The 12011-nt window shown below is 43.7% G+C and overlaps 1 protein-coding gene across 3 annotated transcripts in view; it reads right to left on the minus strand.

Annotated features, from left to right (window-relative positions):
- Window positions 1–457: 457 nt before the first annotated feature.
- Window positions 458–12011, minus strand: part of PIGQ (phosphatidylinositol glycan anchor biosynthesis class Q) — a 45026-nt gene continuing 33472 nt past the window's right edge. For all 3 annotated transcript variants that reach the window (XM_067534061.1, XM_067534059.1, XM_067534060.1), the window contains exons 10-11: window positions 4970–5031; window positions 458–1207 (exon numbers count right to left, since the gene is read on the minus strand). In XM_067534061.1, coding sequence (XP_067390162.1) covers window positions 1055–1207; window positions 4970–5031 — 215 coding nt within the window. In that variant the 3' untranslated portion in view covers window positions 458–1054. The remainder of the gene's footprint in view (window positions 1208–4969; window positions 5032–12011) is intronic.

Raw genomic sequence — 12011 nt, forward strand, 5'->3', positions numbered from 1 at the left:
ACACCAAAAATGTGCATGTACTTAAACGCTGACAGAGAAAGAGATCACTGTTTGCACTGTGATCTGCAGGTTAGTACCTTAAGCAAGAAAAGTATTCTTAAGAAATGGGGCCTACATTTTCAAAAGCGACTACTAGTTTTAGATGCCTAATTTGAGAGATGTTAAAAGGTCTGGACTGTGCAAAAACCAGGCCCCTTTAAAGGGCCTCAGATTGGGCACTGAGAAACAGACACACCCAACGTCACTAGTCACTTAGGAAAAAGATGATTTTTTTGTGGCGAAACCCTGCCTGTCAGATCCTTCTGTGAATGGTGGGTAGGCATGGTCCCAGAGCAGAGTGTGTTTTCTAGTCTCCAGGCTACATTTTGCTGTGGTGCTGCAGTGGGAAAAAGCCAATTCTATTCCCCCCCCCCCCCCAAAAAAAAAAAAAAAAAAAAAGCAATGGGGCAAAACAATGGGCTACATACCAGTACCGCTTCCAGCCTGTGACTCAAAGCTGACCCTCCAGGCTGGGAGCATGCATTTGATGAATTGGCTTGAATGCATGAATATGAAAGGTCCAGAATACCTGGATGTAATAATCCACCTCAGCCTGTTGGCTTTAATCACCCTCAGAAGCCAAGCTGCTTTAATATGGCCCTATAAACTTTCATGGAAAGACTAACGGATGACCAGGAACTACAGCTTGGACGAGGTATGCTGCTGCAGACAGGCACTGAAGGGTTAAATCTTTGGCCCTGGTGCTGTCAGGCCGGAACAGTGTAATCTAGGGTAGAGTAACACTTCATTAACAGAGAACAGCTTGGATGGAAACCAAATCAGCTCAATGGGGCCATGTCAGAAGGGGAAAGTTGAAGAAGATCATATAAAAACACTCCCTTTTAAAACACAAGCCCTTCTCGCACATTACCAAAGTCTCAGCAGAGGATTTGACAGCATTGCCCCAGTCGACAGCTGCTGGGTTCAGGCTTTCTTTGACCTGAGAGCAGCGAGCGGGTTTAAATGGTTTTTTTTTTTTGGCTCATTCTTTCAAGGCTGGCTGGTTCGCTTCCCTTTAGTCCTGCTTCTCCCCTTTATGCTTCCAAGGGTAGATCAGTTCTCCAACAAACAGCTTCTTGCACAGAGAACTCCAGGAATCCTTAGGGTAACAAGCATAGGTTGGGAGCCTGTAGGTCTGCACCACGCTGCCATATGACAGAGGGTTTATCTGGAAGTAGAGAAGGAAGAGGGACAATAGCAATGAAAACTAGTCATGGGGTGAACTGTGGACAACTGAGGAGGGTGGGGGCAATTTTTCTGCCTTTGAACCATAACATGAATCTCCCAGCTATACTGCTGTACACTAATGAATTAAAAGAGTTTGCTGGCTATTTAATAATTCTTTGTTCTTCTATAGCATCTGAGGATCTCAAAAGTGCTTTACACACATGAATGAATTTAGCCTCCCAACCTCTCTGTGGGAAAGGATTACCCTCACGTTACAGGGAGGGAAACAGAGGCACAACCCAAGACATAAGCATGGTTTTAGAGCACTGCTAAGGTTTCATCAACCTGACAAAATGGAACTGTATTGTAACCACGTCCACTGACTTGGCTGCAATGGTTGGGTAAAGGCAGGACTCTATATGACATTCAATAGGATAAATCTTTTGGGAACACATTTTTTGCAGCTCTTCTGTAGAATATACCAGTAAGATTAATTAATTATTGGTTCAATCCTGCAAAGGCTGAGCACTCTGGCCTGGATCCAGCAATGCATGTAAGCACACATGCTAAACTCAGCACCTATTCCACCCCTTACAGCATCAAGTCTGATTAGAATGGATGCATGCCACAGAACACTTCACATGACTAGTCAGTAACATTTTCAAATGAATTCTCTTCAGTTCGGTTCACATCCTTGTATTTGCTTTGTACCAATAGCCTAGTGAATGAGATTACTAGCAGAAATGATAATGGAAAAAGAATGTTAAATGGATACTGAGCAGATTCACAGGAAGCTAGGTTTGAATTTGTCTAGACGAGTTTTTGTAGCTCATCCAATCAAGAAACAGAATCATATGAAATGATTTGTGTGTCCAACCAAACTAACGCAACTCAAATTTCAAATACTTTCAACAATCTACAGACCAATAATTAATCACTGAAGTTATTGGAGAGTAATTCTCAATAGATGCAATCTGTTCAAGACAGGGGTGACAGGGAATCTGTCAAAAGAAAAAGAAGCAAAATTTGAATACCTTTGTTACTGGCTATTCACCCAGCTCCATCCACACTGTTAAATCTTAGATGGAAACAGATTCATTTTGGGGAGACAAGGGATTGTTGCTATGGAAGTGAGCCATCTTGTGCATTCACTTGGTGGCCACTGACTGTTTGGACACAACATTCCTATGCTCATTTAGTTGAAATTTACATCTTTGTGGAGGACTGGTGGGCTAGAGGTGAATTTCACCTGCTGAGAGATAAGAAATGGCCTTCAACCCAGCACAGTATAATAGTGTCTTACTGTAATGTTTTAAAATAAAAAACACCAGTTTTGTTAGGGAAGTTGCTGTCGTGAGTTTCTTTTATGAAATCTCTGTAGTTTAAGGCTATATAAACTGATAAAATATACCTCATTTGTTTCATAATGGAATTGTTCCCTTTTCCCTTCCTCTTTCGCTTAACCCTTTCCAAGTAGGCTGTGTGTAGGAGGAAATTTCTGGGTGAACGTGCAGAGAGGGATCAAAGATGTAAAGGAGTCAACTCCTCAGGGTCCCCTTTTATAAAACTTGGCTGCATGAAAATCAGTTAAGCCAATAGCTAGTAGCTAGGAGTATTTTTTGTATATGTTTACAAAGACATTATTTTAAAACCCAGTGTAAATACTAAGTTGCATAGTGCTTTTTGGAGTGAATCAAACAGCATGTGGAATGAAAATATCTTCCTGCCATCACCAGGATACTTGTATTTGGATTCTACGATCTGATGACATTGAACTTTTTATAAAAATATAAAACCAATAGTTTGCTGAACCCCAAGGGAAGTATGCACCACCATAAAGCAGCTGCAGTGATGGCCCAATTTAAATCAGTCTCAAAAATTGCTTTTATTCTATCATGACATTGTCATAGGTTTCTGATCTGCTGCCACCTAGATCAGCTTAGTGCCCAGACACAGGGAGAATCATCAATCATCCAGGTCTTATATTTTGTAAGTGCGCACACAATTATACACACACACAAACTTCCTCCCCCCAGGCACTGTTTGGAAAAGCATCGCTCCGCAGGGTAATGAGGCACATGGGGATAATAGGGAGGTGACATGAGGCAAGCCTATCATGGAATCTGAGGACAGAAATATCATGAGTTGCTACACTGAGAGTTCAGGGTAGCACGGTGTGAATTTTTATCTTTGTCAAAATAGGTTTTCCAGATTTTCATGCTGCAAATCCTGATCTGAAAGTTTCTGAGACAGGCCTGCCTAGCATTACTGCCCTTCCCTGGCAGCAAAAAGGCACCTTTACTGACTGACTGCTGATCTTTGGGGGTGGGCCAGGATACAGAGGGATGTCTATTCAGCCAGGCCCTTCTGAACCTCTCTTGATATTGCGAAGATTCCTTTCTGTGATGGGCCTGTTGATCAAGATCTTATTGTGCTCACCAATTCCTTGATCCCTTTCCCTTGGAGCAGGCACCACCATGCCACTGTAATCACTGGGGCCACATCCTCAGCCCCACCATATTGCCTTTGCACCTCTCCAGTAGCTCCAAGAGAGCAGAAACTGCCCATATCTTCCTTGCCTGGTGAGTGTAGTGAGAGCAGCTGGCTCTTATGCCATCTCCTGCCCCAGCAGAGGAAACAGGAAGGGAGTATGGTCAGAACATGCTATAGCTCTTCTATATCCATTTGGTGGATGGTACCTGGAGAACTGTTGCCAACTGGTGCAGATCATAGCAGCTCCAGGCAGCTCTAACCTATGTGGAGATGGGAGCAGGAGCTAGAGTGGGGGTAGAACCATGTGAAAGTATAGATGACCTGTAGCTGATTTCTCAATGCTCCCCCCTTCTACTGCAATGAGTGGAACTCAGCTGCAGCAAAGTAACTGGCTCACTGGGGTCCAAGTCTTGCTTCATGCTATTCTACTGAGCAGACTGTATAGCAAGAAGAGACTAGCTCTGCAAACAGCAAGCAAGTCAACTGCCCAATGTGATGGTCTTCCCCGGAGTCATGAAATGGAAACCCCACAATTGCTCCTGCACTTGTAATGAGAAATTATCTGCTGCCACTTGTCAACCCATTTCCAGAAAAGCCTTCCTTGAACATCTGTTCCTTAGAGCATGGAGAACGTAAAGATTTGAAAACCAGCAAGGAGGAGACTCCTCCCCATAGCTCATCAGAGGGCTACCCTAATATGAAACATTTAACAAGGGCCCCTTTCTTTTCCTGTCTACAATGAACCAAGTTGACTGGTGCATTAGGTGGCTCATGCTTATCAGCTCACCTAGAAAGGAAGGCCCTCTTATCAGAACTGGGTTTTGGTTCCCCTTAACTATTCACCACTCTGATTGAGGGTGGCCAGTCTCTTTTGCCTCTCTCAAGGCACAACATTTATTAAAGCACAGCTGCAGACACCATGGGAGTGAGATAATGCTAATACAGAAGTGATGAACCATCTTACTCACAAGTTTTCGACTTCCATTTTGTAACATACAGAATGCTGCTTCATTAGAAGCCAACCAGATAAATACAAAAGCAAGGCACACTAGCTAGGAGAAATAGATTGCTGCACTGGGGTGAATGTACTTTCCCCCACCTCCATATTCCAGAACTCCATCGAAACTTTGGACGAGGCTTTTCCCTAGAATTCCAGTCTTGGGAGAGCTGTCAGAACTCTTTCTAAAGCAGTCAGAATCCTAGGTACAGTCCTGGTGGCAATCCTATAGCAGAGGACATAACTGTGAGCACCAAGCAGCTTATGGTTTACCTGCATTAAGAGTCGAAGGGGTTTTCCAGCCTTCTGTTCAAGGACTCTGAACTTCACGCCAGCTGAAAAACAAGCAAAGAACCATGATGGAGGAGAACAATCTCCATTCTCTACTTGGCTCAATTAGTTGAAAGGGATTTCCTAAAAGTCACATAAGAGATCAAACCTGGGGATCATCCAGCTAGCACTGATCATGGCAAGGGAACTGCAGTGATCTATTTGCTCCCAGCATTCTCAGAAAAGGGGAATGCCCTATCCCATGTAAATGAGGGACAGAAAACTTTCCTTTAGTCATTTTTCATATTCTACTGTACATGAATAAGTCTCCCTTCCGCTTTCAGACTAAGCGGGGGTAGGCCTGTGATGGTGTATGACACAAAGGCATTTGAATAAATTCAAAACAATCAATGATTATTGATTACAATGAAGCCATTCATACATTTTCAATGTGCTATTAGCCGCTACAGCTGCCACTTCAGTCTTTCACTTCTGTAATCCCTCCAGGGCTCACTAAATCCCACAGTACCTTAAAGTCAAACAGGGAAGACGGTGGATCCAAATATGACATATTCTACATAAACAACACTTAACGTAGCATTTAAAAGAGGGATTCTACTTTGCACTTTATAGAGGGGCCTTTCATTGGAAGTTCTCAAAACTTCCCAAAAAACAATAAATTCCCAGAACACCCCTACAAAACAGGTCTGTATTATTATCCCTTTTTACAGATGAGGAAACTGAGGCACAGAGAGCTGAAGTGACTTGCCCAGGGTCAGTGGCAGAATCAGTAATAAAATAATTTATAAAAATACTTATATGGTCCCAGCACCATAGTATCTAAGTGCATCCCAAATTTTTTAAAAATAAAAATAATCTCTCCCCTTTATTAATCTCTGGATTAGTTTATACTTTGTTTCTGTTTTTGTTTGTGTAGAAATTAAGTGAAAGCTAAGTCAAACGAGTACAGCATTTAAATTCGACGTTGGTGAGTGAATTCCCTAGTCTAAAGTCCAGCTCCTGCGTACAAATTTACAGAGCAACTGGACCTTAGAATAGGGAATTCACCCGCCACATGAGGCTCCCCTACTGGATGACAGTTTCACTGTCCCAGTGGAACGTAAACCTCATGGAAGGTCACAGCGATGGAGAGAGAGGTATTTCTCACGTAGCTACAGCCAATCCCATGGGGTGCTTTGAACATCAGGACCAAGACCTTGAACTGGATTCTGGATTAATTGGGCAACTAGCGTAAAGCAAAGCACCAGAGTGATGTGTTCTGGTGATCTGTGTTGCTAAGTAGACAGACTTCCACATTTTGTAGCATGTGGCTCCATTCCCCAATGTAATGAGTTGCTGTAATCAAGCCTGGAGGTCAATGAATGAAACGCCATGGGCAGGTCGCTATCCAATAGGATGGGGCGCACTCTTCTGGCCAGACACAGATGGGAGTGCATATTTTTTGCTACCATAACTGTTTAGACATTCAACAGCACCATGGAATCCAAAGAACCCCAAAGCTGTGGACTTAAGAAATTTGAGGGCAGATTCCCTTGACAGTGCACAGTGCTACAGAGGAGACAAGATCTTTGAAGCTCTTCCCTCTGCAATCCAGCATCACCTCAGTCTTGTCTGGGTTCAGCTCTAGCCAGCAGCTTGTCATCCAGGTGTTTATTCTGGTCAGTCATTGAAGAAAGCTGGGAAATTATACTGTTTACATTTGACATAAAGGAGATGTAGAACTGGGAGCCATCTGCATACTGGTGGCACTTCAGCCCATGTTGCAACAATGGCTCCCAGTGGCTTAAAATAGATGGTGAATAATACCGAGAGATTGAGCTTTGTGTGTCTAAGTAGATGAGGGCTCTGGAGAAGAAGGAAGAACAGTTCCTCATAGTGATTTCCTGCATTCAATCTAAGAGGAAGTATCTGAGCCATTTCAGGCCACTTCTTTTCATGCCTGCAACTTAACTGAAATGATACAGGAATGATCAAATAGTATCAAATGCTGCAGACAGGCACAGCAGGACAAGAACAAGTGTGTTTCTCCTGCCTGGAGGCCAGGCTGGACCATGAAGTGACTTGCCTAAGGTCACAGAGGAGGTTACTGGCCGAACCCGAAACAGAACCCAGTTTCCTGGACTCGCAGTGCAGTGCCTCACTCACTACACAGTGCTACCTTCAAAAGAAAAACTGCTCTGACCCAGAGGGCAGCATATCCATCCCAACCCGGGATAACTTGTTTCAATCTGTCTCTCTTTTGCCAGTGCTGGGCAAACAGCTCTCTTGGTTGGAGGATTACAGTTTTGATAGATTTCCCAAAGGTTTTATAAAAACCTATCACTTTAGGTGTGTAGGAGTAAGATCTATATGGATGGATCACTACCCATCTACACTTGTTTAGGTGACATGAATACAAGAGTTTTGTCAATTCGGAGTCTGAGTCAAGGAGAGCAGAGGTCAGATGCCAGGACTGAACTGAGCTGCAGTTAAACTCTGCACTATACCCTTGATGATACTAAAGTGACACATTCAAAATGTTGAAACAACCTTAGAATCATAGAATATTAGAGTTGGAAGGGACCTCAGGAGGTCATCTAGTCCAACCCCCTGCTCAAAACAGGACTAACCTCAGCTAAATCATCCCAGCCAGGGCTTTGTCAAGCAGCAGCTTAAAAACCTCTAAAGGTGGAGATTCCACTGTCATGCTGGTTAAACTGGGGGGTGTTTAACATATGGTTTAACATCAATATGTCAAAATCATAATAATTCATGTGAGATATGCCATGTCAGGTACTGTTAGAAAGGTTGTAATATGCTAAGTAAGATGATAATACTTATGTTCATGTGTGATAGGCGAAATGGAAGTTATAGATATATTTGATATATCTGTATTTCAAATTGTGCTGTCTGGGTAACGACTCAGACAGGATGGATGCAAAACAATAGCCTGCTTGATGGCCCATCAAAACCTTCACAGATGCAAGGGGCCCAGGAAAAAACTAAAGGCATACCTGATGAGGCACCAGGACTGACCCATGTGACTCTGGACTCCATTTTAGTCCCTGTAAAATTCCACAAACAACATGGCCAAGGCCAGGGGATATATAAAGCGGTGGCCAGGGAAACAATTTTGTCTTTGTTCCTGTTCAGCTACAGATCCTGCCTCTGGATCAATTCACTTGCAACTGAACCAAAGGATGTACTGATACTGGATGTATGCCAGAGGAACTGTACAAGCCTGCAAACTCCACAATTCTCCCAGAAACTTGATGTATATGGACTTTCAATCATTTGTATGTATCTGATTTGCTATGACCCCTTAACATTTCTCTTACAGTTTCTTTCTTTCTTTTTGCAATAAACCTTTAGTTTAGTTACTAAACGATTGGCTGGCAGCGTGATATGTGGGGTAAGATCCAAACTTAAATTGATCTGGTATTGTGGCTGACCCTTTGGGGTCAGAGGGAGCCTTTTTAGTAAAGAGCATAGAGTTTAAATAACTGGTCTCTTTACTGGACCTAGTGGCTAACTGGGAGCCAGAATCTGAAATGCAGTAAAGGGGGCTGTGTGTATATGTATACTGGCTTCTGTGGGAATTCAGAAGCGCAGTTTGTGGCTGGTTAGGAAGTCTGGCTTCAGTGCCATCCCACCAGTGCTGGGAGAATCTGCTCTCCGTTTGCAGCCTGCCCTGACCTTGGCATTTTAAGGTGGCTACCCTGGACAAGGGACGGCACACATCCACCACCTCCCTACATAACCCATTCCAGTATTTCACCACCCTCCTACTGAAAAACTTTTTCCTAATATCCAACCTAGATCTTCCCCACTGCAACGTGAGACCATTGCTCCTTGTTCTGTCATCTGCCACCACTGAGAACAGCCTAGCTCCATCCGCCCTGGAATCCCCTTTCAGGCAGTTAAAGGCTGCTATTAAATCCCCCCTCATTCTTCTCTTTTGCAGACTAAACAAGCCCAGTTCCCTCAGTCTCTCCTCATAAGTTTTGTGCTCCAGCCCCCTAATCATTTTTGTTGCCCTCCGCTGGTCTCTTTCCAACTTGTCCACATCCTTTTTGTAGTGGGGGGCCCAAAACTGGATACAATACTCCAAATGCGGCCTCACCAATGCCAAATAGAGGGGAATAATTACTTCCCTCGATCTGCTAGCAATGCTCCTACTAATGCAGCCCAATATGCTATTAGCCTTCTTGGCAATCAGGGCACACTGCTGACTCATATCCAGTTTCTTATCCACTGTAACCCCCAGGTCCTTTTCTGCAGAACTGCTGCCTAGCTCATCGGTCCCCAGTCTGTAGCTGTGTATGGGATTCTTCCATCCTAAGTGGAGGACTCTGCACTTGTCTTTATTGAACCTCATCAGATTTCTTTTGGCCCCATCCTCCAATTTGTCTAAGTCCCTCTGTATCCTATCCCTACCTTCCAGGGTATCTACCACTCCCCTTAGCTTAGTGTCATCTGCAAACTTGCTGAGGGTGCAATCTACCCCATCCTCCATTTCATTAATGAAGATGTTGAACGAAACCAGCCCCAGGACCGATCCCTGGGGCACTCTGCTTGTGACTGGTTGCCAGCTGGACATGGAGCCATTGATCACTACCCGTTGAGCCCGATGATCTAGCTAGCTCTCTATCCATTTTATAGTCCATTCATCCAACCTATACTTCTCTAACTTGCTGATAAGAATACTGTGGTACAGTGTATCAAAACTTTGCTAAAGTCAAGGTATATCACGTCCACCACTTTCCCCACATCCACAAAGCCAGTCACCTTTTCATAGAAAGCAATCAGGTTGGTCAGGCATGACTTGCCCTTGGTGAATCCATGTTGACTGTTCCTGATCACCTTCCTCTCTTCCAAGTGCCTTAAAATGGATTCCTTGAGGACCTGCTCCATGATTTTTCCAGGGATTGTAGTGAGGCTGACCAGTCTGTAGTTCCCTGGATCTTCTTTCTTCCCTTTCTTGAAGATGGGCACTATATTTGCCTTTTTCCAATCATCAGGGTCCTCCGCCAATTGCCACGAGCTTTCAAAGATAATAACCAATGGCTCTGAAATCACATCAGCCAACTCCCTCAGCACCCTCAGATGCACTGCCTCTGGCTCCATGGACTTGTGTATGTCCAATCTTTCTAAATAGTCCTGAACCTGTTCCTTCAGCACTGAGGGATGTTCACTTCCTCTCCATTCTGTGCTGCCCAGTGCAGTAGTCTGGGAGCTGACCTTGTCTGTTAAGACAGAGGCAAAAAAGTCACTGAGTACCTCAGCTTTCTCCACATCCTCTGTCACTAGGTTGCCTCCCCCATTCTGTAAGGGGTCCACACTTTCCCTAATCTTCCTCTTGTTGGTAACATACCTGTAAAAACCCTTCTTGTTCCCTTTCACGTTCCTTGCTAGCTGCAACTCCAATTGTGCTTTGGCCTTTCTGATTTCATGCCTGCATGTTCGAGCAGTATTTTTATAATCCTCCCTAGTCATCTGACCAAGCTTCCACTTCTTGTAAGCTTCTTTTTTGTGTTTAAGCTCACCAAAGACTTTTGTTAAGCCAAGCTGGGTGCCTACCATATTTCCTATTCTTTCTTCACATCGGGATGGTTTGTTCCTTGATGACCAACTGATCAGTAATATATGCAAAAAAGCAGTACCATTGGGACGTGACTCTGTAATTGGTGACACAAACCAAGCAGCAGGGAAATAAAGGAATGTTGTGTGGCTCTTGAAGAGCTCTCTCTTCTTTGAATTCTGATCTGATCCTTTCTTTCCCCACACCTGTCAGATAAGATGTTCCTGTGCTGGGCTGTCCTGTTCTGTTCACAGACCATAGAAACCCTAAAAGATGACCTCCCATTATGTCCCTCCTGCACAGGGGTCCTAATATATTTTCATTTTCCTTCTTCTCGAAGGCAGGATGCCATCATAGTGGAGTTTTTATTTATTAGTTATCAATAGTAACATTTCCTTCTAAATAATCACTTGTTTGCTGGACAACTTTCTTCAGCTGTATTCATTGTCCCACAAAGACAGCTCCGAACAGGTCAAGAAGTTCTTGCAAGTCAATACATGGAGACCTACTGACAGCAGGCACTGAAAAGCAGCATAGTCCGTAGCATTCCATGACTTTTTGCTGCCAAACCTGAGTCTGGCATCCTTGCAGTAGACAAGGCCACTATCATCAGCCTTGGGCTTCCTTTCCATTCGATGACCAGCCTTAGTTTGGTGATGATCAAGCTCTTCGCACGGTTTCTTTTTTTTAGAATTCTGTGCTTCATATTCTTAAATTTGCTTGGGGTTCGTGGTGTAGCCTGCTTGATTTAAGTTGGCTGAGCTATATCTATACCCCATTTCAGTGTTACCCTTTAGCCAGGTCCCAAAAATGGCTGTCAAACAGCAGCCTGGCAGAAAGTAACTTTGAAATGACAACAGGTTAACCTAAAAAAAAAGTGGCTGCTTATCTGAAACTTACCCAGAGGTCTTTGGCTCTGAAATTAAGCTAGAAACCACAGGTCAGATCCTTAGCTAGTGAAAATAAGCACAGCTCCATAGAAGTCTATGCAACTATTCCAATTTACATCAGTTGAGGATCTAGCCCTTCTGAAGAGCAGATTCTCTGGGGGTATATCTAAACCTTGGTTCCCAGCAACATAGGGAGGGGTGAAAATCAGAGAGAAATGCACAAGTTAACAACTTATTTGAATACCAGAGGATTTGAGGTTTGGACCAGTCCCTGTTTACCTGACCCAGTTGGCCTATTCATACATCGAAACTGCCATAAATAGGCTGAACTGGTTTAAAAGCTGTCCGATAGAATAGCACTTTTTGTTTCAATGTTCTTTGTAATGCTGCCTATGACTCAGCTTTAGTATTACATTCATTTCCACTGACTTTATCATCAGGCTTCTCAGGACAATTAATAGTATTGACAATTGCCTGGCTTTTGCATTCGGAACCTGACTACTTTTCAGGCACCTTGCATCTTTCAGTGCAATAAGCTACCTGTGCATTAGATCAAGCCCACTGACAATACCAC

The sequence above is a fragment of the Emydura macquarii genome, unplaced genomic scaffold (genome assembly GCF_026122565.2).
Source record: "Emydura macquarii macquarii isolate MOO-44397 ecotype Brisbane River unplaced genomic scaffold, CSIRO-AGI_Emac_v2 contig_3374, whole genome shotgun sequence".
NCBI lineage: Eukaryota > Metazoa > Chordata > Testudines > Chelidae > Emydura > Emydura macquarii.